The sequence below is a fragment of the Lynx rufus genome, unplaced genomic scaffold (assembly GCF_022079265.1).
Source record: "Lynx rufus isolate CCGP_SWC_20201006 ecotype Redwood Valley unplaced genomic scaffold, mLynRuf1.p SCAF_4, whole genome shotgun sequence".
In the NCBI taxonomy this organism is placed as follows: Eukaryota; Metazoa; Chordata; class Mammalia; order Carnivora; family Felidae; genus Lynx; species Lynx rufus.
In genome coordinates, this window is record NW_025814856.1 from 148,679,134 (window position 1) to 148,704,932 (window position 25,799).

The 25,799-nt window shown below is 54.8% G+C and overlaps 1 protein-coding gene across 1 annotated transcript in view; it reads right to left on the reverse strand.

Annotated features, from left to right (window-relative positions):
• Window positions 1–1,026: 1,026 nt before the first annotated feature.
• Window positions 1,027–25,799, reverse strand: part of PLXNA4 (plexin A4) — a 178,573-nt gene continuing 153,800 nt past the window's right edge. The window contains exons 25-31 of the mRNA XM_047095252.1: window positions 18,834–18,937; window positions 18,173–18,272; window positions 16,849–17,039; window positions 15,565–15,734; window positions 11,510–11,722; window positions 4,747–4,897; window positions 1,027–2,697 (exon numbers count right to left, since the gene is read on the reverse strand). Coding sequence (XP_046951208.1) covers window positions 2,602–2,697; window positions 4,747–4,897; window positions 11,510–11,722; window positions 15,565–15,734; window positions 16,849–17,039; window positions 18,173–18,272; window positions 18,834–18,937 — 1,025 coding nt within the window. The 3' untranslated portion in view covers window positions 1,027–2,601. The remainder of the gene's footprint in view (window positions 2,698–4,746; window positions 4,898–11,509; window positions 11,723–15,564; window positions 15,735–16,848; window positions 17,040–18,172; window positions 18,273–18,833; window positions 18,938–25,799) is intronic.

Here is a 25,799-nt window from a genome sequence, read left to right on the forward strand (position 1 = left end):
GGCGGGGGTCAGGGGGGAAGTTCTGTACCGACAAAGGAACGATAACAACAATAATAATAATCCGGTAAAAAATAAAAGCTTCAGCAGAACCATGATAACAGTCTTCTTGTCTGCCTGTTCATTTTTTTCTAACTGTGCAAAACTTAAAAAATAAATCACACACACTCACTCATACATGCGCTCACACATACACTCGCTTGCATTCAGCAAATCTGTTAAATAGGTTTGTGTCTCTCACCTCCCCAACCCCTCATGTGTGCAAATACATCTCAGTGGCCGTGGAGCCTCCTCCGCCTGCCTCCCACGTGCTTGCTTTCTGGCCAGGGCCCGTGGCTTCTCGGGAGGAAATAAAATGGTCAAGGGTAGAAATCCCACGCTCCTCACCTGGCACTTTATCCGCCAAACCTTTGGTTATTTTTCCCCCTTGGCGTGTGTCTCATCCCCGTCCTCCCCTTCCTGTTAGGCTACTTGTGTTTTGTCCCCATTTGTCCTCCTTGACGCCACATAATGCCCTGCTGTGGGTCACCTCCACCCAGCCTCTAGTCAAGTCCAGGCCGCTTTCGGCCAGTGACCACCCTGGTTTCCTACAGACAGGTGGCTCTCCTTCCTTCCACCCGTACTCAGCATGGAAAGCTAGCGTTGAAATGTCCTGAAGCTGCGATGAATGAGCAAGGGTGGAGAAGGGAAACACTTCACAGTCCCCTACATAGGATAAGGAATCCTTCTGAGCTCTCTGCCTACTTCTGGGGCAGACACACCCACGCGTGCACACACACACACACACACACTCACACATGCACACATATTCAGACCCAAAGGGGCTAGCGTTCTTAAAAGTACAGGGTGCTCCATTGCTGGAAATGGAGCGGTTCCTTCCTCTTTCCAATGGGGGCTCATTTTGAGTGGATTGCGGGGAATAACGTCTGATGCTCGGGGAGTGAAGGCAAGACTGGAACCCTCACCCATAACCGCACCTTAGATGATGCTTCTCATCTCCCAGAGTGGTGTACAACTAGCCACCAAGGCTGCCAGGAGAGAATCTTGTTTATGGTGGGAAACTGGGTCAGATGGCATCTAAGGTCCCTTCAGGATTAAGGTTTCCATGACCCTCTGTTAGACCGTCTCTTACCACAGCCCCTGCTCACCCATGTCTCAGCACACATTTGCCTGACAAGCTGAAATGATCCATCCAGAGATGGAGGGACAGATGGAGAAACAGACGCCAGGGCTGAGGTCCATTGTATATCTCTTCTGTCGCTGCTGGCCACGTCCTTCAGCTAGAGTTCTCGGTCCGTCCCGGACATGGCAAGCTGGGGGCTGAGTTTGGCTGGCATTTTGGTTTGTCTCCATGAGGCTGTGCTTGAGTGTGATTCTTTCCATAATGACTGGGGAGGAGGTGAGGAAGGGCAGTGACTGAGGAGACAGAGGATGTTGAAGGAGTCATTGCCAAGGAGGTCTGGACAGTGGAATGACAAAGTCATCTGCATAGCAATGGCACCAGGCTCTGCAGGGGGGCGGGGGCTCGGCTCTCTGCCCCAGCATTCTCTAGAGTTCTCAGGAAGGGTGGTGAGGACGGAGCCATAAAGGCGGCTGGAGGTAGAATCTCCTGGATGTACTCTGCATTTTACATTGACCCTTGATGAGCGCCAACCAAGGAGGATGCAGGTGCTTTCTCTGGACAGCATCGAAGATCTGGCAACCGATTAGACCCATGACCACGGGCGTGCTTCACTTGCACTTGGGGGGGGTGGTGAATGAAAAACAACAAATTCTGCTTCCAGGGTGGATGCAACTCTCTTTCCCTTTCTCCCCCTCCATGTTATGTTTCTGCCCCTTTGAGCCAGACCAGAAGGTCTGGAGGCTCTCCATCGTGGAAGGTAACTGCTGTTTCTCCTGTCTGGCTTTCCACAGACAGGGGAGGAGATGGGACAGGCAGGTCCCTAGGAGCACTGGGAAGGGCTCCAAGAAGACCGGAAGGGGACAAGGAAGCCTCGGGACACCAACACAAGTGAGAGGCAGCTTGAAAAGCACCTCCCAGCTCCTCACCCCTGCCCCCACTCTGGCCATGCAGGAGCTGTGGCCTTTCTCACAGTTACAACAGAGCCACACACGGACGGACCCCCTGGAGGTGGAAATGTGAGAAGGGAGAGAGCCGGGTGATGTCTTCCCAGTGAAGATAATACTGAGCTCATTGCCTCTTCCCTAGACCAAGGTCCGGCCCAGCGTGCGAGGGGGGGGAGCAGCAGCACAGGAACGTCCTCTCTCCGCGGCTCCTCGGCCATCTTTCGGGCCCCGCTGCTGACGCCTGGGCTCACCCGGTAAAGAGAGCCCCTCTGGTATCTTCTGGCTGGGCCCCTCGCCTGAGCCTGGCCATCCTGGACTAACTGAGGGGTGGCGGTGTGGTTCGGTCGTGTTGGCAGAGCAACTGAGAGAGAAGGGATGCAGGGAGAAGGGAGAGACGCAAAGAGGCGGAGAGAGAGACAGCGCTGCTCAGGGGATGCTGCTGACGCCAGTCGGAACTTGCACTTGGTAAAGATGATAATCTAGACTGAGGCACGGCTTGGTGTGTCCCTCCCCCCAGGGGCCCTGGAAGGACGGTTCTCAGCTGTCTAAGCTCATGAGGGTTATGACTTGTTCTAGTTTGTAGGCCAGTTTCTGCTTCCCACACTGGTCGTCATGGTCCAGAGGTCCGAGGATCTGTTGAAGGGCCAAGAACAGGGGGGTTACGAGTCTGTGCGTTCACGTTCGCGTTCTTGGGGCGGGTGCGGTCAGGCTTGGGAAGCCATGTGTATGTGCAGATGCACACGGAACGTTGCTGGGTCAGCAGGCAGCCTGGCTAACGCGGGCGCGGGGTGCAGTGTGTGGGTAGCCCTGTGTCAGTGAGCTCAGGGTGTCAGCACCTACATCAGCATGTCTGAATAAATGTGTGCACTTCACTGTCCACGGAAGACAGCTGGCAGTGGGCCGAAGACACCTGTGCAACGATGTGCCAGTGACCTGCAGGTTAACAAGTGACCCCTGTAAAGTCCGGTGCCCTGTGTCTCTGGGGAATGGGACCTCACAGATAATAAGAAATCCCACCCTTCATCCAAAAAAAGGAATATCTTCCTTATCAGCATCACGAAGCCCCACGTCCCACATTTAGAAAGTCGTTTGGCTTTACTGTCCATTATCAAACAAATATCCTTCAAAGAGCCCTATCTCAAGCTTTCCTGGTCATCAGCACCTCATGACAAAGTCTGCCAAAGCCTTTTCTGAGATCAGATGGTTGGTTGAGGACAGTGACGGTGAGCAACTGTGGAACACGATGGAAAATGTGTTAGAATATGACTCAGACTCAGGAGATACGGGATTGAATAACCAGTTTCTAGCGAGGTGATCTGGGGCAAAACATGTCACCTCTCTGAACCCTCACTGCCTCATCTGTAAAATGGGGGAACTATTGGTCCCCGCGTGGGCTGCTCCAGTGCAGAGGACAGAGTCACAGAACACACGCGTGTGCCCTTCCCACAAAGTCTGCTCCACAAGGGGTGCGTGAGACAAACAGGCATGCTTGTGCCGGTGCTGGGGCTGAGGGGCAGGGAGGTGGAGGAGGGTGAAGGCTCGAAGGGAGGCTCCTGGAGCCTTGGATTTCTTGGCCCACTTAATGCAGTTTTAATGGGGGAGACCAAGATGGAATTGCCAACTTCTTAGCTGGCCAAGAACTGCCAGTTACTGGCACCAGCATTTCACGAGGATGGGACATTTTCACACCACGAGCAGATGAGTGTCCTTGTAGACTAAAGGGCAGTCCTTCCAAGATGAGGCCGTTACACTCCCACCCTAACACACTCCGCATCGTCCTTCCTTCTCTCACGTGGCCACGGACAGGTGAAAACTTTGCCCCAGACCAGCAATGGCCTGCAGTCTCGGTCCCTCCCCTAAGGGACTCACGGCTGGCTTCCCCTGCACTTGGCGTTCACAGCACTGTGCTGCCCGTGGCCTGCTGGGGCTCCCTCCTTAGCCTGGGGTTCCTAGACCCTCTCTCAGTGACGAGATAGAGAGGAGGCAGAGAAGGGGGGCACTGGCTTTAGCTCCTGTTACTACCTTCTGCTCAAGGAGAAGGTGGTTATGCTGGTGCTCAGACAGAGGGAGCCTGGATTCTGAACCCATTTGGGCTAAGCCTGCATGACTAAGAAATCTGGAAGCACCTCTGTACTGGCCAGGAAGAAGGCCGTGTCTGCAGTGGCAATGACCCCAGGTGAGGTTTTCCACCTGGGGAACACAGCAAGTAAAATAGATGCCATTCCACTCTGCTCTGTATCTGGTCTGTTCTGATCCTGTCCCGTCCTGTCCTGTCCTATCCCGTCCTGTCCTGTCCTATCCCACCATACCATACCATACCATTCAGCCTGCCACGAGAGTGGGAAACTGCTTGTTTAAAGAGGATTAGATCAGAGAGCGAAAAGGGAAAAATAAAAGGAGGGACAAGCAGGGAAGAAATAAGAATTTTAAAAAGAAAAGGAAAGAAACAGACACTTTAAGTATCTGAGAACAGGATTGATGCGGAATTTACAGAATGGGGCATTCCTACGATCCCCATCTGTGGCACAGAGCCCCCAAATCCAGGGCGACAGACAGCTTCCCCAGCAGACACAGAGCGTGGTCTGGGGTTCCCGTGCTCTTGTGCATAGAGATTGCCACAGGCGGGGATTTTTCCATAGCTTCCCTGTCCTTCCCAGCAGGCGCCGGGCAGGGTGGGCTCACCTCCTCGCTGTACTTGCCCACGTAGGAGAAGATCTCCGAGAGTGCGCTCATGGCGTTGAACTCATTCATGTGCATCCGGGACTGCTCGGCCAGGTATGCGTTCATGTCCTGGTCGCTGATGGCCGGCATCTTCCCGATGTCCGAGTAATACCTACCAGGGAAGGGAGTGCGGAAGAAAGGAGCTGGAGCTGTGCATGCAAGAGTCGAGGACACATGGATCCTCCCAGCACTGGGGCCAGTGGATGCCTGTGCGTGATCCCCTGGGGACCTGGTGGGCTCTCTCCCACGTGTGCTTCAGGGGCTGGCCCCGGAGAGCCCCTCTACAGCTCTGGATGCAGGGGGCGCAGAGGGAAGGGATGTGGCCCAGACCTGGGCAGAGGGTGAACTGGGGTGGAAGCAGGACTACGGAGGAGCCGTCTCCTGCATGGGCCTTGCTCCTGGCCACCAAAGTGTGGTCCAGTGTGTCTCTGGTGTCCTTCTGACACCTCCTCCCACAGACGCAAGGGCTGCCCCCCCCCCCCCCAGTGCCCAAAGGCTCTTCGAAGCAGTTGCTCTGCCTTGATGCCCTCCCCTCTCTGGGGGGTTACCCGCGAGAAGGGCGGGGCCGGGGGCTGCTTGGGGAGAGAGGCTGGCAGAAGGCAATCAGTCACTGTCACTTGCAGCTGTGTGCTGCTGTCAACGGGCTAATTAGATGCCAGCATTTACATTTTTAATTTCTGCAATTTGACATTTTATGCGGCAAACCCCAACCTCTCCGCCAGAGGGGAGTGGTGCGGCTTCCTAATGAGGAAGAGAAGGGCCCCGGTGCCCCCCAGAGACAGCTATACCCCCCTCCCAAGCTGCCTGCTCACTGTGGGCCACATAAAAGGGGCCAGGGACCTACAAAAGCAGGGAGCCATCAGGGCAGCGGGGGAGCACCCAGGAGTGTCGGTCATCCCAGCTCGGCCTGCAGCTGAATGCTTACGGCTTCGGAGCCGGTGAAAGCAAGCCTGAGCATCTAGAACAGAGGAGGGTGATGGGATCACCGGGGGGAGGGGGGTGGGTACAGGGACCAGGCTGAGGCACGTGGGGCACTGGTGAGCTGTGTAGGTGCAGGTACCAATGACAGGCCCTGGGCAGTCCCAGAACTGGGCTTGACCAGGCAAGTGTAGTGGCATCTTCGGGGGCTCTGGCACAGTCTCACCCTGGCCCGAATCCCTCAGTGCACCGAGACCATGAATCCATAGATCCTCTGCCATGCCCACACCTCCACCTCCCCCAGTCCAGGCCGAGGAGTTCGGGGACAGCCCAGCACACGTGGCACTCTTGTGTTCCTCGAGCCATCACGCTCAGAGGCTCGCAGTGGGATGACAGTTCAATCTGCTGCCAGAGCATTCCTGGGCCAGTGAGGGCGGTGATGGCCACCCTGCCCCAAGCCACGGCCTTGCTGTGACCGCAGACCCGTCGTTCATTCTGGAAACCTTCCGAGGGAGGCAGAGGGAGGGAGATGAAAGCAGAGCGCGCTGGCAAGGGAGGGAGCCGGTCGGAGGGGGCCTCCTCTGACCTCAGAAAGCCAGCCACACACAGACACGCTCGCCAACTGCTTTGTTGAGCTGATTGCATTTTGGCGGGAGGTCTGGGCCTGGGGACAAGAGTGTAATGGAATGACCTTTCTCAGAGGAGCCTGCGGCCTCAGAGGAGGCCGGCCTGCCCCCTGCCTCACCTGGACTTCATCCTTCACAACCTTCGTCTAGTGTGGGTGGCTCCCCCCCCCCCCCCCACCGCTTCTCACATTCAGTGCCCTCTGTTCCCTGTCCTGGTGCAATTTGGTTCCTTCACTCCATCCCAGATGAGCTCACTCTCTTTCCGACCTGCCGTCCACCCCCTAAACATCGTCAGATTCCTCAGGGTTCTGGGTGATTTAATGACATTCCAGGTATAAACGTTCCAGCGAGAGACTCGACTCATTGACACTATTTCTGGAAGGCAATAAATGCCAATGCTCCATTTTATAGTGGAGACCTAGGGGTTTCAGTGACGGTTCCCACCCCCGCCCCTCCTAAGGAGCTATGCACCATTGTCTCTTCACACTTGCCGAGGTACATGTGTTTGTGGGGTCAAGGGCTATGTCATCAGGTCATTTTGGGGAAAACCATGAACAGAGGACCTCCCTGGCTTCTCCATGGCCAGCAACCAGGCGCATCTCTGCTAACCTGCCTGGGTCCAGAGCTTCCTCCCGACAGTTATACTCTGTCACCAGTAGATGGTCAGAGAGACTGACCGGGATGAAAAACCCAGGTCCTCACTGACAGGACATGACTGTCTTCAGAAGCAAAGACTCCTGCTATTTCTGATACTTGCCTGTGAGACTTCTCACAGGTAGATGGATGGTCTGTCCTGCACCCTGCACCCTGAGATGCCTCCTGTGGGTCCAAGTTAGGGACCACTGTGTCCACTGCAAACAGCAGACGCCCAACACTCTGTCCCTTTAACGTGGCTTGCCTTGGTGTGTGCCAGAAGCCCAGTCCATTTCTCCAAAGAGAATATTTACAAATGTGTCTGTGTGTGAGAAAGAGAGGGAGGGAGGGGTTGGGAGCGGAGTAGGGTGAGGGCAGGGGCTCCAACCTTCTCACCTGAAGAAATGGGTGGTGAGCCACCCGGATGGCTTTGCGTTATTCTAACAGTGAGGGCCTTTCTGCACAGAGTGGCCCAGTCTCTCCTCTGTTGCCTACATGCGGAGGGCACTGGATTGGACCAGTGCACACCTGAGGCCACACACTAGCCCCTGAATGGACCAACCACATGTCCTCATCTTCAGCAAGCACTGAACAGCTGAGCTGAGTGGCCCTGGACAGCTCGATTTCCCAGATGAGTGTGGCGTTTGTGGTCCAGCTAAAACTCTGCCTGGGTCTTGACCCCAGCCTTGCCTGGTGCTAGCCGGGACCATCCACCCAACAAGGCATGTGACCCTGCCTTGACCTCTCTTCGCTTCCATTCAGGGCTGTGCCCCACCTCTCTCCCTGGCCTTGCCAGCACCCCTTGAGCCCAGTAATGACCTTGCCCTGGATTCCCCGGCTGTGTGGGCAATTGCTTCCTTCTCAGCTCCCGCTGGGCTGGCCTTTGCGCCGGGCTCCGCCACTGAGAAGGCTTATTGATTGTGAAGAATGCAATTATGCCCCATATTCGTGAGCTTCAAACAAATATTCTTATCAGCAGGTTGTGCAGTGAGGAAGGGAGAGGTCAGCCTGGGCTCCTGTACTTGAACTTCCTCCCATGGGATTTCTGCCTGCAGGTGAGCCCCTTCAAAAGGGACTGACGCTTGGAAAGTCCCCCAAGACCACCCCCCGCTCCCAGCTGGCCAAGGCCCGGCCTGCTGACGAGGTCTGGGTCCCACCACCGGCCCTACTCAGCTTTCTTTGCTGAGTTTGTTCACATCAGATGGGATGCCAGTACCCTTATGGGTCGTTGGGGAGCTCTTAGAAAGGACAGGGCCCTGGAGTGCTGAATGTCTCGCTGTCGGCCCGTCTGTAGCGGTCTGTTGTGGGTTTCTAGGGGATGGGCCCAGTGAGTGATGGTGGGTGTCTCATCTCTGCCTTTGGATGGCTCCAGTGATCAAGAAGGTGGTCTCTAATGCCCTGAACTCTTAGAAGAACAAAGTTTTGTCATCCCTCCAAACACCTCGAGGATGAAGGTGTAGATATGAGAAACATCTAGAGCCTGAAGGCCCCGCACAGAAATCTTCATCTCTGAGAACCTCTCACAGACCTCTCCAGGCCCAGCAGAATCAGGCTCTCACTCCCCCAGCCACATGATCACAGCTCCACGGGGTTTGCCGAGGGCCTGTCTGTGTGTCCTCCTTGACCACGAGAGCCACAAGGGAAGGATCAAGTGTAATATATCCCGAGTGCCCCATACGCTTCTGATGGAGACCGTAAATGTTTGACCCATGGACTGATGAATAAGTTAATGAAATGTCTATACTTCACCTCTGGTATTGCTCCCAGGGTGAACTGTCACCGTTTTATGTTTTGAATGGATGGCTTCCTAAGAGGCATTTTTAAATATTCAAAATTCTTAACCTTTTTCACACTGTGACACATGTGACAGATGGCCCTGAAATGTGTGGCACACCCCAGTCCGGTTCTGAGCGGGTCGGCTGAGATTCCGCTCCGCTCAGCCCTACCTGCAAAGCCTTGAGGGCAGGTGAGAAAGGCTAACGCGGCCACAGGAATAACCTTGAGCCTCCTCCAATTTAAGCGGAGAGGAAATCACCCCCCCCCACCGACATGCAAATTTTACTGCTATTGCTAATGAGATAGGAAACATAACTGGTCACGACACACTGTTCGCCGTGACTCTTTAAGAGGAGTGTCGCGGTTTAAGATGGCTACCGGGGCCATCTAAAGAGTGTAGCTCTTTAAGGAGTGTAGCATCTTTAAGATGGCTACCGGGGGCCAGGAGGTCCTTTGCCCTTTCTCTAGATGTGGCCATAAGCAAAAGCCCGCATACTTGGACGGAGGCGGCAAAGACTGGGAGTGTGCAGTGGGGGCTGCCAGCCAATAGCATTGTGGGTAAGCGCCGGCCATGAGAGGCTGGGTTCTACTGTTGTTCCTCTGAACTGCATGCTGCCGGTGCCTGTGGTGGGCCAAGGTGGGAGACCAGGCTTGCTGTGCACCCCGAGCCAGTTCTGTGCTGCTCGACTTCACCTTCCGGCAGGCAGACAACCTCGGAGGCCAGGCTCCTCGCGAGTGACAGTGGAGTTCATCCATCTGTCACCAAGTGAAGAAGCACTCTAGACTTGATCTCCAGACCTGCTCACGCTGTGTCTCCCGATCCCTCCGTCCCTGTACTTCATCCCAGAATGAGAGGAGAAAAGGGTTGGGTGGGATCTCAAGCTAGTGAGAGATGACTCTCCCTAGAGTACCACCGGTTGCTAAGAAACTGGCGGGATAAGGAATGGAAACCATCAAGCCACTCCTAAAAATAACCAAATGGACTGGGGTTACTCATGACCTGTAGCAGCTGCATGGCACAAATTTCATTTAGCACCAGGCGGAAGGAAGACCGTTAGCCCCGCGCACGCGTTATTCTCACCTCTGACTAGCTAGCCGTGTCCTGGGGAGGGTCCTCTCTGCAGGTGTTTCATAAACGCCTCCAGCCCTCCACACCCCTGCTTCCTCGCTCCCCGCCTGAGGTCCTAGCGCCGTGACCCGTGCTGAGATAACCAGAGCCCCACTGTCGCCTTTCTCCTATCTTTGCTGAAGGGCTGGTGACCACAGAGGAGGGCTTGTTCCTGGCAGCTCTGTCGTCAGAAGAATGGGCCACCATCTATGTAGAGGGAGCTGAGAGCCTCTCCTAGTGACTCAGACATCAAGAGATACAAGGACATGAGAGCTCTCTCTCTCTGACGGCCAAGACTGATGCCCAGCACATGCATCAGCAGGAAGGGGTAGGGAGGATATCAAAGAACAGAGGGAAGAGGAAAAACGAAACTCAATGCTTTCTAGCAGAACTATGTTACTGAGGTGGCCAAGTCTCCACTCTCTCTTAGTCCCTCTTTACAAGGGAAGACAATTTTCAAGTATGAAGATGGAGACTGTCTCTTTCCCATGGGTGAAATGATACTGTTCATTTTGTCTTCAGTTACTAAGTCAAGAACAATTTCTGGCATCTTTTACTCTTAATAAAGGCACCAAATCTGAGCTTCATGGTAACAAGAGAAAGGGACTCTAAAATCAGGACTGCCCTGTGGAGTTGTGGAGGCTGTTCACTGCACAAAGGAGCTTGGGCTGACAACCAGTCCATCATTCAACAAACCATGCACCCTGGCTTGGAGTTACATCCTCCGGTAGGAAAGGGCACCTTGTTGAATTCACAAAGAGGCACCACAGAGGTTGGCAGAGGCCCTGACTAGAAGCATCACTGATGGTACAAAAGTAGGAGTTAGTTGAGTTTGGGGATCACCTCTCATCTTGGCCTTTCTGAATGTATATTTCTTCGCTTTCATGGGCAGAAAATGAGGTTCTAATCCTATCCTCTTGGACACAGGACTACGGTGATGAATAAATAAATAAGGCTTTGGCTGGTTGCCTAGCTCAGGTGTTTGCTACCTGGAGCCGATTGGCCCAGACACACCATTAACGTTCTTTACCATGAGTTAGCTTTGCATGAAGACGGGCTCCCCAGCTTACAACTGGCCCTCCAGTCACAGGACAATGTGTGAGACCATGGTTAAGGTCATGGCTACAATGGCTGAGAAAGCACTGCAGGGCACAGGGCATCAAGAGCTCATCTTGTGAAGGTCAAGGGTCTGGGGCAGTCAGAAGTGTCAGAATGAGAACGACATCCCCACAGAATGTGGAGAGAGGCTTACTGGATAGACAGCGACAGATGGGTAGAGGACTCCAGACTTCCTGTGCCAAGATGTTATTTGGTTCCTTGAGCGTTTGTTTGTTTGTTTGTTCTGTTTTGTTTTGGTGGGGGTTAGCGCAGGAACTGGATTTCCTTCCGGGGCCTGAAGGCGTTTCGGCCATTAAGATCTGGGGCCCTCCATGCAGGGAAGCCGAGCACAGAGGCTATGTCCAGCCAGGTTCCCTGGGGTCTTATTTCACTTGACAATACCACTGGGGACGTGGGGGTGTGGGTATTGCCAGTTGCAGGATCGGGCTCTGTGAATGACCCGTCCGTAAGCACCAGCCCATTTTGGAGGCGAGGGGACCCCAAATCAAGGGCAGTTGCCTGCTCAGCAAGGGGTCCTACCTTGGCTCCCGGGCCCAGCACTCACCTCTCCACCCAGTTCTTGTAGCTGGGGATGTCCTTGGCATAGAGCAGCTTGTTGGAAGGGGAGTCCTTGCCCAGTCGGTGCTCTGATGTGGAGCAGGAGTCCATGAAGGTCTGGGCCACCACGGAGAGGCAGGCGTCCGTGATGCTGTTCTTATGGATGTCGAACACAAACTGAGGGTTCTTGATCATGTTGACCCAAAACCGCAGGGGTAGGCTGTGTGGAGGGAAGAGGCAGATGGTCAGGAAGAGAGGGCAGGGGGTGTGGCGTGGCCTGGAGAGTTCTCTGGGGAAAGAGAAAAGGCTGAGAACCGATTGTTTTAAAAGCAAAGCCTATGCCACTAACATACCTGCCAGGAAACTGAGGATCAGCAAGGCTGACTACTCCACCCACGGCTAAAATGTTGATGGGCACTGGGGAGGGCTTGATGCCCAGCCTGAAGACTGCAGGACTACAACCTTCCCTGGCAGCACAAGGCTTGGGCTCAGAGCGGCCAGTGTGGGTGCTATAAAGTGGAGTTTCTGATTCTATTCCACTGTCCACCCCCTATGCCGGATATAATGCACATCCAATCGGCAAACCTTAAAGAATAGCCTGGAATACTGGCTTTGTATCTTATTCTCTGCCATCCACGGTATGACCCGGAAGAGAGCACATCCTTCCTCCCTGCCTGACAGTACAGTTTGACCCTACGCGGTGAAGGCACTGGGGCTGAGCAGTTGAAGTGTAGCTAATTTCTCCTCCCTGAGCCGGCATGCTTAGAAACCCACATTCACAGCCCTTCATCTGTCCCCTTGTGTTCCCCTCCCTCTTTCTTACACTGAGCGCCTACTGCATACCAGGCACTACGCTAACAACTGGGGATACATCCTCTGCCCTCAAGAAGCCAGCTTTCTGGTGGGTTCGTGGGGGAGTCAGGCCTGCCACCAAGCATGTGCTCTGAGAGCTATCAGTGCTGGAACCCAAGGACAGGCAGGGTCTGATGTGGGACACAGGGAGGCGTCACCGAGTCTATGCAGAGGGAAGTGTTCAGAAAGTCTTCACGGAGGGAAAGACACTAGATGGTCTGAGTTTTAAAGACACAGATGCATTCCTTAGCTGGAGTAACCTGGAGGGAGCAGGAGAGGAGTCACCTAACCCAAGCCAAAGAGGAGAAAAACTGCAGTGTGGTCTGATAAACACAAGTCACACTCTCTGTTGCCAGAAAGGGGGGTTGGGAGAGACCTGTCCCCCTGTCCCCTTTGGCCACACTCTGCCGGCTCTCGCATCCTGTGGCTTCCATCCGGCCTACTGAGATGCGGGTAAGGAAGCAGGATGGCACCAAGCAAGGGATCGCTTGCTTCCCTCCCTCTGCCCCCCACCTCCTCCTCACCTCCTGCCTTCTGCCCTGAAGTTTTATTGCTTTGGTAGCTGTTCTCACTGTTGGTAATAGTTACAGCGTTCCTATGTGTTTGACTTGCCTCTTGAAACTTCAGCGCTTTGAATTACTTACTTCAATCTGGCGAGTACAATACATTTCTATTTGTTGCATCTCCCAGTGGCCGGTACCTCCATACAACAGATGCTAAACTACAGTAAGACCTCATATTCAAGACTGCCGATCGACCAGCAAGTATTACGTTCCTACAAAATGTGCAGCACAGGACTGTCAGATCTCGGGCAGCACTGAGATCTGACAACGTTAAGTGGCACTTGTTTCGTCCTTTGAAATAGGGACTAGGAAATAAGGGGGTGACACAGAAAGTTGCAACACACGGTGAAAGTCAGGGTCATCATAGCTGCCCAGGGGAGACCGTGACAGCTGGGGTCAGAGCCCTGCATGGACTCCAGGCTGCTCCGCCCATGGGGTCTGTCCACACCTTCCTGTTTCTGGGCGTCTCATCCAGAAGACGGTCTCGGGGAGTCTAATATCTGCTACACAGTCGTTTCCCTTGCTTACGCCACTTGTGCTGACAGGCAAATCAAACAGGGGCAACGGGGCACCACACCGAGGCTCCTGCCTAATGAAATATTAGCATATTATTAACATTGGTGGTGGCAGTAATCTCTGGTTGATTGCAGCCACTCAGGCTAAATGAGCAGGAGGTTTATTTCAAAGAGAAAAGGTAGGGGAACGTGGAGGAAGCGGGTGGGGAGAAGGTGAGTTGCAACTCTGGCCAGGAATCAAGAAATCATCTTTTTTTTTACTCAGGGACGATGAACTGTAAGTCATGATGCAGACAGATCTCATAATTCCCAGACGAACTGCTTCTTGCCTGGGCAGTGAGCAGGGTCAGGGGGCACATGTCCTTGGGTGAGAGAACTCGAGCCGGGTACTGCGGACGACCGCCCTGGGGTTCCTTGTGATGACACCAGAGTACTGGGAGGAGCTGGTGTGAAGGGAAGGTTGGCCCCACGCCAAGGGCATTATGGCATCCTTGGAGGGCGGCGGGGGGGGGGGGGGGGGGGAGGGGGGCGGTGCTCACCCCAGCCAAAGTATGGGCTGAAGACGAATGATTTAGATACCATTTCAGGTGGTCTGCTGGTAAGGAGCTACGAGGGCATGTAGGGGTGTTTGAGTGTTTTGGAAATACCAGCCCTCCACAGCCAGGCCCAAGAGCTGGGCTGGGCAGAGCATTCTTTGTGTTGTGGAGTCTGCTAACATTCGGATGAGGTGGGGAGTAGGAAGACTGGCAGAGAGAAGCAGACTGGGTAGGTCAGGGACATGGCCCACGGAACGGCTTTGCAGAGCCGCGCTAAGAGGATGGGCAGAATTCAAAGCACTCTTACCCAGACCAGGCTGGCAGGCCTTCAGCAGGGAAGAGCCTTCACCCCGTGCCCCTCAGGAGTCCGGAGTCTAACCGTCTTATTTCAGAAAGGGTGCAGGAACTCGGCAGTGCAAGATCTCTCACCCAGAATTAATGGGGGCGTAAACCCAACTCTTTAGTGCTATGGTCCAAACCTCTGTTCCTGCCCGCATTTCCAGTTTCAGCAGAGATCGCACTACTCTTCAGGCGAAAGAGAGGAGAATCCAGAGCAGATGACGTTAAGTGAGGTTTTAGTGCCACTTCTGACTCCTGCCATGATCCGTGTTTGGTCTGGGGCTCCAGGCTGGCTGCCGGGGTGCCTGGCCGAGCCCTAGAGCCGGGCCCGTCCCCGCTCTTGGCCGCAGGTGCTGGGCAGCAGGCTTGTGCTGCCTTGGAAGAATGTTCTGGGGAAGAACAACCTGGGACAGGGACTGTCGAGAAGCTCCAGGGAGGCAATTCTGGAACTGATGGGACCAAATACAAGCCGGCCTGGCCTGAGACAGAGCCCTCAGATAGAGACCACCTTGGTCCTACATCTTCATCAATATTTATCGAGCCACGGCTTTGTGCGAGGTTCCACACCAAGTGCTGAATACTGATGTCTGACCTTGCAGCCACAAATGGAAACACAGAGTATACACCCACGAAGGGAAAGGAGGGCCTATGTTCAAGGACACAGGAACCATAGTGGAGACATCTAGGGTGTCAGGGCTCAGAGAGTCCTGCTTCCTCAAAGAAGGACAAAGCAGGTACGGGAAGGTCTCCTCCCCAAAGGGAGTTGGGAAGACGAGTCTGGCAGAAGGGAAGACCCTTGCTTCTCGAATAGAACGGAAACACCTTTTGTTCGCCTAGACGACTCTCAGGTCACAACCGTGCTTGAGGTGCCGGCTCTAGAATTGGTTGCATGCATGCATCTTCGGCCTCCCTGTCCCAACAGCCACCTGCCTGTCTCTTACCCACGCCTGTCAGCCCAACGAGAGCGGCGGTGGCCGTGCCTGACCATGTGTGCACACACCAGGCACGGTGTCGGGCATACTCTGGGTGTGACAGGGGTCTGGTGGCAACATTTGGCGTGTTAAGTTTTCGCTCACTTACTTGGTTCAATAAGTGTCTGCAACCTGCTCGACTGATGGATAGGAAACAAGGATGCTTTGGGTGGAGGGAAGTGAGAGAGGAAGCCAGCGCGGACGCAGTAGGAGAGGGCAGGGAGGCCCAGACGCAGGGCCTGCTCCGGGTCCCTGCAGAGGAAGCGGGGGCGGCGGCCTCCCTCACCAGTTGCTCTTCCAGGTGTGGCGGACGTGCGGGTCGTGGATGCCGTGTTTGTCGGCCTGTTCGTCCAGGAAGTCGAACATGTACTTGATGGCCAGGGGCAGGGCCGAGCCCCGGTGCGCCGTGCTGAAGATGGTCTCGAACAGGTCGTCCACAAACTTCTGCAGCGTGCCCTGCGGAGGGGGACTGGTTCAGAACACAGCTCCACCCAGGGAGCTCTCAGGACAGGGTCTCAGATCTGCCCGGCAGACCAGGAGAGGGGCAGGGAGGGCAGGGTGCGTGGCCTGCTGGGGAGGGGGAGAGCGGGGAGGCTGGGCAAGTGCCTGCATCAAGTCTCCTACAGTCTTCACCTTCCTCCAACAGCTTTAAATTTCCCGTGCACGTGGAAAATAGATATAATGCTGATGACTGGACCTAAGCGAGCCTTCCTCTGCCAACAACATGGGTTGGTTTAACACCCTTTGGTGGTGTTATTTTAGCACTTTTCACAAATGCTAACGAACAACTCACTCGGTCGGAGCAGACAAACACAATCTGCTGGTTTTGTTTGGGCATCATTCACGCTGGCTGATGAGCAGTTACACAGTCAGCTCTGCAGAGCTCAGAGCGGAGGCCAGCCTCACAAGTTGAAGGGCTGAGCGCAGGCACACAATGTTCCCAGAACCGGGATCAGAAATGGTGCCTGGAAGGGCGCCTGGGTGGCTCGGTCGGTTGACCGTCCGACTTCAGCTCAGGTCACGATCTCACGTTCCGTGAGTTCGAGCCCCGCGTCGGGCTCTGGGCTGACGGCTCGGAGCCTGGAGCCTGCTTCGGATTCTGTGTCTCCCTCTCTCTCTGCCCCTCCCCCGCTCATGCTCTGTCTCTCTCTGTCTCAAAAATAAATAAAAACATAAAAAAAAGAAGAAATGGTGCCTGGAAAGTCACTGATGGAGCCCCACTTTGCCTCACTAGGGGTCGTATGTGACACCCTTGAGAAGGAGGCATTCTCTCACAGGCATGACAGAAGAACATGAACAGATGTGGCTAGTGTCTCCATATTTGGGAACGGGGCACAGAGCAGGATGGAAGCAGTGCTTCGGGCTGCACACCGATGCACGCGCGGGGCTTGCCTGAAGCGCGAGGTTGAGGATTCTGAGTTTCGGTGCTGGGAAAGAGCACTGGGGCTGAGTGGATAACGGGTGGGGCGAGCACAGATGCTAGGCATCCGCCAGCTTGGCATTTCTGTGGGCTGATGACTCTCCTTCCCACACCCCACACGTGCCCCGAAGCCCGTCTGAAGCCCCATACCTTCGTGGCCAGCAGACGCGTCAGATAGATTTCAGACACCATCTTGCTCCCCCGGTCGCCCTCCTTCTGGTCCCCGTGCTCGTGGTTCTTCACCAGATGCCACATCTTGACTCCGCTCTCCAGGTCGGGGGTGATCATGGGTGTGCGCGAGCGGAGGCTGTCAGGACTGCCGGTGTATCGGATCATGTTTTCTGCCAAGGCAATGACCCCGCGTGTGTGAGGCCCTTCCATGACCCATCACACGCCCCCCATTCCGGCCGTGGCCAATACCGTCTGATCCTGCCTGCGATCTGCGGGTGCTGCTGGCTGCCTGCCTTGCGTCGGTCCATTCCCTGCGAGTGGGATGCTTTTCTCGCCACGTCCGGGAAACCCTCCGCGGCTACTTGGCCCGCTGAGATTCCTCCCCCTCCTGTACCTGCATCTCTCCAGCCCTTAATTATTCAGTTTGTAAGACTATCAGCCTGTCCGTCGTTACACTTTCCCTGGTAAGGGTTCTGAGGTGATGTCTCAGGACGTGTGCTGTGTTTCCCTTAATGCCGTGGAGCAGCTGAGTGATCACCTTGTCACCTGCTTACCTGCATCCTCCCCTCTGGCCCGGGCCAGATCTTCCCACTGGCTTGCTGTGGGCTGTGGCGAAATGAGTGTGGAGCAGAAAAGGTCCTACTGTGTGCGGGCACCACTGTATGTTTACTACTGATTTTTCACAGTGATCCTGGGGAATTGGTCATTTTTTCCTCTCCAGTTTTGCTGGTAAGAGAACCAGGTCTTACGGCGGTCAGGCAGCTGGCCCCAAAGCACACAGGTGGAGGCAGAACAGGGCTGCACCGGGGGCCCCCGGCCCGGACCCAGCATCCTCCCCCCACCCCGCACCCCGGAGCTGGAGCCCTGGGTCTGCACCTTCCCTCAGCCGCTTCATAACCGTGTGACCTTTACGTGTTGTGTAGCTTCTGAGCATCTGAGTTATAATTTGCTAATCTGCATAATAGGGGGAAATAATAATTATTTAATTCGCTGATTGTCACGAACATGACGTGCGATAATGAAGACCGCAAAAATGAAAGCACCGTGTTGTAGACTGTGAGGTGCTCGTGAAGGTTAGATTTTCTTCTTGTTTTCAAGGCTGAAAGTCCTGTTCCTGCACCAGAGTTCCAGAACGAGGAGACTCCTCCCCATTCGGGCTCTCCCCAGCCGTGGTCAGCCTGCCCGCCTCCCTCTCCCCGTCCCTGTCCGGGGGTCCAGTGCTGTTCAGCGGTGCTGTTAATGTGACGATCACCACAACAAGCTCGGGCATCCTCTCCTCCCCAGGACGATTGGCAGAACTCACCATATTTACTTGCCGAGGTCCTGGAGACTGTGGAGTTGTTCACGGCATTGTAGGCTGTCACCTGCTTGGACACTAAAGCCACCACAGAGCCATCTGGCACCTACAAGGAAAAGGCTTACAAGAGACTGGGCACAGAAACTCTGCCACCTGAGGAAATAAGGACAACAGGAATTTACTTGGATATCAGGGGCAATCAGTGCCTCACCAAGAACAGGGGGGGCTTTGGAGGCGGTCGGCTTTCTTCGATGAAACAAGACAGACCTGAACGCTGAATAGCATCCTACGCCGTGGCTAACTCTTAGAGCAACTCTGGCAAGAGCGTCTCACCAGCACCCTCCATCCCGAGGCTTCCCTGGGAGAGCACCCGGCCTTACGCCCCAGGGATCATCCAAGAAAGGCCTTTTCTTGGGCACTTGCCCACACCCCGCCGGAAGCACGCCCTGCCAGAAGCACGCATGTTGGCATCCCATCTCCAAAGAGGTCAGGGTTTCCTGGCTGACGGACACCAAGTTTCCCTGGGTCGCTAAGGGATCAGAAGTCCCGGCGGAGAGGTGGCTGCAGGGCTTGGTGTCCGGCCTCAGGGTGACCCCATCCTTCAAGGACTGAGACTCTGAGGGAACGGAAGGTTACCAGCCCCATCCCTCCTGTGCAGTCACCCCACCTGGTAATGGGCCAGCGTGTTCAGCCTCTTCCAGTCATTCTCAATCTTGGTGGTGATGTCTTCATCCTGTAGGATCATCCTCGCCCCGCTTCCTTGTCGCCACTCTGTAGGGAGAGCAGATGCATCTCAGAGAGGCCCTCGGCCCCTGTGCTCCCAAGGACAGCTCCCTGCGGTGCTCCCAAGGACCCCTGTGCGGGCAACTACAATGCATGATCTCCAGGGTGCATCCGTGGACCAACAGGTGTTACGAGACACCCCCTGAGGAGGGGTGCAGAAGCTCTCAGTGCAGAGGCGCCCTGGGTCCCAGCCCCGGTTCTCATCCCAACGCACTGTGTGCCACAAGTGGGATGACATCCCCTGTCCTCCCCTGCTCACCTGTCCGCTGCGAGCGGCCACATCCGTGAGCAGTGCTTATAAAAACTGGCTGAGTGAATGAGGCAGGTCAAAGCATTTAAGAACGCTAAGTAAATGCCAGGCGGCATCATCACCGCCACAGGCTCATTTGCTCGATTGCAAGGTCTCTGAGCTAAGGAGAGGCTGCAGGTTCAGTCTCTGTGCACCCTGGTCCTGTTGCAGGGCTGTGTCCTGCACCTGAAAGCTGGGAGGTAGGTCGCACCCTTGGCAGGGAGGCCGGGTAAATGCACGTGGAGGGATCAGCAAAACCCATTCTCGTGCCCGGGACCAGCCCCATCCCCACGGACTTAATGTAAATACCTGCGTCTTGGTGATCTATCCAACACCTCATTATCTGATGCTTTAGGTATATACTTCTATCCATACGTTCTCCTCGGGGGCCCAGGCACCACCGACACACAGGCTCTCTGATGGCTCCCGCACGGGGAAGCAGGGGACTGCTTCCCATCAACCAAACTGCCATCACCACCCATGGTACAAATCACATGCAGACGAAGGACTGCACATTCCAGTCTTGAAATGTGTGCGCACGGAGACCCAGGCGCACGCCAGCTCTCGAGTGCAGGGGCACGTGCACACCCACACACGCACGTATGTTCACATACACACACCAGAGAGGAAAAAACGGCCTTTTAAATTCAAATGCAACATGTGTTCCAGCCAGGAAGCCACGAATCTGGCTTCCAGGCAATCACGACCCCGCTCAACGCCGCACAGACGCCAGTACTCCTGAAACGTGCAAGAGCCCTGGGATTCACGGAGCACAGTCGGGTGCTGGAGTCACCTGACATCCCTGCCTGACCCCGCTGTGGATTCTCCTATGGCTTACAGAGACCCGATTCAGACCCCACCCCCAGCCCCGCTGTCCCCTCCGGTCAAGGCTGAGCTGTGGGCCCATGACTGGCCACATCTGCGGTGCAGAGGGCACCGATTCCTCCCTGCCTTGTGCACTTGGCATGACCAGTGCTGTGGATGAAAGACAGTCCCAGAAAGAGAGCTGCCTGCCCTGAGGGGCAGCAGAGATGCTCGTAATACCCCAGTCCCTGCTCGAGGTCGTGGGCTTGTCTGCTGCCTGGTTTAAAGCTTCATGTAGCATCAGGCCGCCCGAGGAATGAGAGCATGAGGATAATCGTGCACGTTCACTGGAGTGAAGGTCCCTGGGCACTGCCTATCACTTAGTGCCGTTGAAGGCATGGCTGGAGTTGAGCGCAAGGATTAGAGCCTCGGGGCAGGTAGGGTAATAGACTAAAGGGGAAATGCCCCACTGAGGCACCTCGAGGGCAGTGTGTTGTTGGTTGTGTTTTTTTTTTGTTTTTGTTTTTCATTTTATGTGGGTATGGGCGGATGCACGCATTTTTGAGTGGTGGGGAACACGAAGTAGAATATCTGGCCCCTGGTCAGCCAGTTGATACGTGGTACAGTCCGACTCTTGGTGAAGCCCAGCCTGGGGCTAAGGAATATGGCAGTGGCATGCTCTACCCCAGTCCCAAAAGACAAAGCCTCTGGGGTCTCTCCTGCTTGCCTGGTGAATAGCTCCAGGGCTATTAAGTCAGAGGCTGCATGGCAGGAACAGTACAGAGACAGCTTGGGGGCACGGAAGACAGTGTTCTGCATTCTCCCACACAGGGATTGGGGGAGAAGGAGGGGAGGACTCTGGATATTAGGTCCACTGGCTGGGATATTAGGTCCACTGGCTTCTCCTAAGGGAGAAGAAGGTCTCCTCCACTGAAGTGGCTGTGGGCTTGCCAGGACTAGATGGGGACCAGCTTTCTGGTTTAGCAGCTACCCTGGCATTGTTTGCTGATGGAGTTGTAGCACATCTCAGTAGGATCTGAACAAGCCACACAGCCTGGTGGACTAAGCCATGAGAGCTGGTGACTGATTCTGGAGCCCGATGGAACGCTTCCCGGTTGCACAGCTCCCCTTGAAATTGTGCAGTGTGCAGCCTGTGCAGCTGTACTCAGCAGCCTTGTTTCTGAGTCATGTCCAATAATTATGTAAGCAAATGAAAATCAGTCTGTATCTGTGTTCCCAACTGAAAAAAAGTAGGGCAGAGTATGGCTATGCTTCCCCCAGGGCAGTCAAGGAATGATGGCTTGTCCTTGGGAGTACAAAAATTTGATGTTGCTAAATGTCTACCAGCAGTGCTGGCCCAGCACCAGGGACACAGTATGTACTTGATGAGTATTTATTAAAAGAATAATGAATAAGTGAATGAATGAAGGAAGGAAGGAGAAGAATGAGCGAGTGAGTGATGGTGGCCTATTTTCTAGGCAGTACAAAAGAATTTTCTGCCTCTGTGTTGGTGCTCACAGTGGGCAGTGAGTTGCAGTTAAAGGGGAACTGTGAACTACTCTCTTAGCAACCTGGGTCAAAGGTTGATCTGAACTCTTCAGAAACACAGCCAGGCAAAGCCAGTGCCCGAAGGAAAGTTGTCTCAAATTATTGTCACTCATTCTTCCAGTGTTATGACCAGGAAATTAGAGAAACAGGTTGGGAAGACAGATGCAGAAGTCCTTATCCTCAGGCCACTGCTCCTTCTGATAACCAGCTGAGTTCTCTTCCACGGGCACTAACTGGGCTCCTTCTCTGGGCAGGACACTGGACTAGGTCATCTGGATACAGTGACATGAGAGGAGCCCTCGTGCGTGCCCTGCGTGTTCTCTAGACGTGGGAGATCTAGGAATCCGAGAAGGCAGTGTCCCTCAGGCCCCAGCAGCTTTCTGTCCATAAAACCAAGTCTTTTAGCAGTTATCTCAAAAAGTTATGGATATTCCCCCAAGTACCAACACGAGGACGGTGAGCTGGAATCAAGGGGAGCACTTAGCCCTGCTTTTTAGATCTCTTGAACCTGTTTCTTCTCGTTACCTCTCACACAGAAAAATCGGGGGAGGTGGGCCACCTGAGTGGCTCAGTCGGTTAAGCGTCCAACTCAGGTTGTGATCTCACGGTTTGTGAGTTCGAACCCCGCATCGGGCTCTGTGCTGTCAGCTGCTCGGGATTCTGTCTCCTCGCTCTCTGCCCCTCCCCCACTCACTCTCTATTTCTCTCTCAAAGATAAATAAAAATAAACTTAAAAAAAAAAAAAAGAGAAAACTTGGATTTGCTTTCCATCCCGCTGAAATAGAAGGAAGATAAAACAGTGAACTTCTCTGTCCCGCCCCCCAAATCAGTCCTAATGGATGGAAACCCAGGGAGGAGGGAGCCTGGTTTTGGCAACTCCAGCCCTGGGCTACAAGAAAGAACCAGGCCATGGGGAGCCGGCCAAGCTGACCCCCAGCAGAGGCGGGGACTCGGAGTGCAGCAGGAAGGCAGGGGATTGCCCGGTGCGGTGCCGAGTAATTTAACCTGGGCTAACCTGGAAACTCATTCCTGAAACTCACTCTTCTTGGCCGGAGTCCTTAGTTTTACCTGCTGGCCTGAACACATTTCTGCTTCTGTGTTACACTTTCCTTCCTTTCCTGAAATCCCTCATCCACATCAGCCATGGTCTCTCTTTTCTTCCCAGACTCATCATGGAATGTCTCCAGAAAATCAGGAGAGCAGACATGGGTTCGGCTTTCTGGAGTGCTCTTGCATAGCTTCGTGACCTTGTCTCAACAGAGGCAGGAACTGGGGCTCTACGGAGTCATGCCAGAACCAGGAAGGGACAAGGTCAAAGCCCAAAGCGGCTGGCTTCTCCCCATCTCAGAGTGTCCACCCTTCGCAGGCCATAGCTGGCTTCCGGAAATACCGTCCTTGCCCAGCAGTGAGGAACCCAAGGGCCGGCTGCACCGGTTGAGGGTAAGGCAGGCCTGCCACCTTCAGATCTGAAGGACAGCGGCCTCGTGCCCTTGGCAGCGTGTGGCTGGCTAGGTCATCCTCAGGAAGCCCCTGAGCAAGGACGTATCTCATTTTGCACCCTGTGTATTGTTGTATATTCGACACACGCTCCGTGTTAATGATGGTAATGCAAATCAATAGAACCAGGCCTCTCAATCCCAAGTCCAGCACTCTCTTCACCAGATAGGCTCCTTCTGTCTTGCCTATAAAAACAGTGCTAAAAATATCTCTCTTTTGTGTCCACACCTTGCTATGTATGTATGAGGTGGCCCTGTTAGAGTAGCTGAGGGGTGATGGGACAGCTGGGCCGATGGCCAGCATCCTCCGGGTGAGTGCGTAGCCTCCACACAGCTTTGCCTGCCCTTGGGGCACAGGGAGGGACCAGAAAATACCTCCAGACACCAAATGATGGGAGACACTGAGCTCAGAGATGGCCCCAGAGAATCTTGAGACAGGGCATGCTCTGGACCAGCACATCTGGGAAGACGCATCTCCTGCGGCCCCCGTGCTGAAAATCCAGATCCAGGAAACCTCAGAGCCCCATTCACACTCGCCCACTCCAGCACCGTCTGCTCAGTGCCCACAGCGTGCCAGGTCCTGTGCTAGCACAACATGACGCTTCATCAGACTGAAGCCCTGGCTCCTGAAGGGCTCTCTAGGGGAAGGCTGTGAGGAAGCAGGACGAATCGGGGGCCCTGGGATCGGGGGGGGGGGGGTAGGGGGGAGAATGAGCAGCGTCTGGGGGGGGCTGGGTCCAGGGATGGCTGTTGGGCTGAGGGTTGGGCGGCCAGGAGGACGGGTGCTCTGGTCCGAAGATGCCACTTATGTGATGCTTCTGGGGACCTGTAGATGTGTGTCAGTGTGGGAGGCAGTGGAAAGGAGAGGCTGGGAGTCTGGAGAGCCATGTGCAAGGCAGAAGTGGGGTAAGAAAGATCTGGCAAGCCAGGCTAAGGCATCTGGGGGTGAGCTCCAGGGCAGGGAGACAGGGTGGATGAGAAGGGGGGAGCTCTTGAAGGACACGGAGGTAGGAAGCCCCACCAAGGATGGCTGCCCTTGGCCAAGGCGGATGGTGAGGGCCCGAGCTAAGCAGTAGGGACTGGGGTACAGACGTAGGGGGTGTTCAGGAGATAGACCACACAGTGCTTGGAAATTCTCAGGGAAGAGGAGATGGGAGCACCACGGCATGTCCCCCAAGTTTTGAGAAGGTGGCTGAGGGAATAGCTGGAAGCTGGGGCATAGACGAGGGAGGGATTCTGGTGCAGGAAATCCCTGGAAGGAGGCACTGGCCCCAAGCACATCATTGGCCTTGCTCCTGGAGGTTCCCCTGCCTCCCAGCAGGTGCTATGTTGAGGGACACACCCTACGTAGAGCACAAACCTGCACAAGCTGTTTCCCTTGTGTGTGTGTGTGCACGTGTGTGCACGGGCACACATATACATGCGTGCACACACTCACACACTCATAGATGTAGGCACACACACATTCATGCATGCACTTCATTTTACCTTAGGGTGGGGGCTCAAGGCTTGCAACCCCCCCCCCCTTTCCATTCTTCCTATCAGCACCTCTCCTCAGATCTATCACAGAAGCTTTGAGAAAGGCTGACCCAGATGGGCAGGGGAAGAGGCAGACTCATCAGAACTGGCTGAGCCAGCCCTCCTGATCCACAGGGGACCTTCCCGGTGGATGCCTGAGCTGCCACCCCAGGCCACCTTGTCTCACCTTGGGGGCACGGGGAGCAGGCTCTCACCAGGAGCACAGCCAACCTGCACAGCGCCTGCTCTGCCCCCAAAGACAGGACCCTGAGCAGAGGGCTGGAGGAGACATGGGTTCTGCTGCACACCTGTTGACCGGTGAACCCCAAGGAGACACCTGGCAGGGGACCCTGGGACCCTCAACTCCCAGCAACTCAGCAGGGTAGGGAACGTGTGTCAAAGCAGAACGGGGAGGGGCCATGACAGGATCAGACTGTCACTGCAAACAAGGTTGGGAAATTGACCCAGGAATGGGAGGGGGTACTGTCTAACTATGTTTTGTTTTAAAAAAAAAAAAAAAAGAAAAGGAAGTATTTTATTTATTGTGAGAGCAAGTTCTAAAATATAAAATAGCCGAACTACAACAAGAGGTAGGTGCTTAAAAGAAGAAATTCCCAGGGCGCCTGGGTGGCTCAGTCGGTTGAGCACCCCACTCTTGATTTCAACTCAGATCCTGATCTCACGGTTCGTGAGATCGGGTCTCGTTTTGGGCTCTGCGCTGATAGCATGGAGCCTGCTTGGGATTCTCTCTCTCCCTTTCTCTCTGCCCCTACCCTGCTTGCATGCGCGTGCTCTCTCTCTGTCTCAAAATAAACAAACAAACATTAAAAAAAAAAAAGAAGAAGAAGTAGACGAAATTCTCAGGTAGAACTTGCCGTCTGCATTTAAGGTACTAGGTCTCTGTAAACTGTAAAGTGCCCTGCACTGGCGAGTTGTTGCTATCTGGGGGAAGTCTGGAGAGCTGAAGGCAGAAGGAGGCTGTGCTCTGCTACTCAGTTTAGGACACAGGAGCTAGGGCTTAATGGACATTCTTGAGTATGGGACACAGAGGCTCCGGTGGCCGTCCAGCGGGGCTGCGGTGTGCAAGGTCAGAGAAGAGTGGAGAAGGCAGGTGGTGGGCACTGGGGAGGAGGAGAAGGGGCCCGGGGTTCATATGCACGGCGCACGGCACCAAGACAGAGCTGGTGGCTCTGAC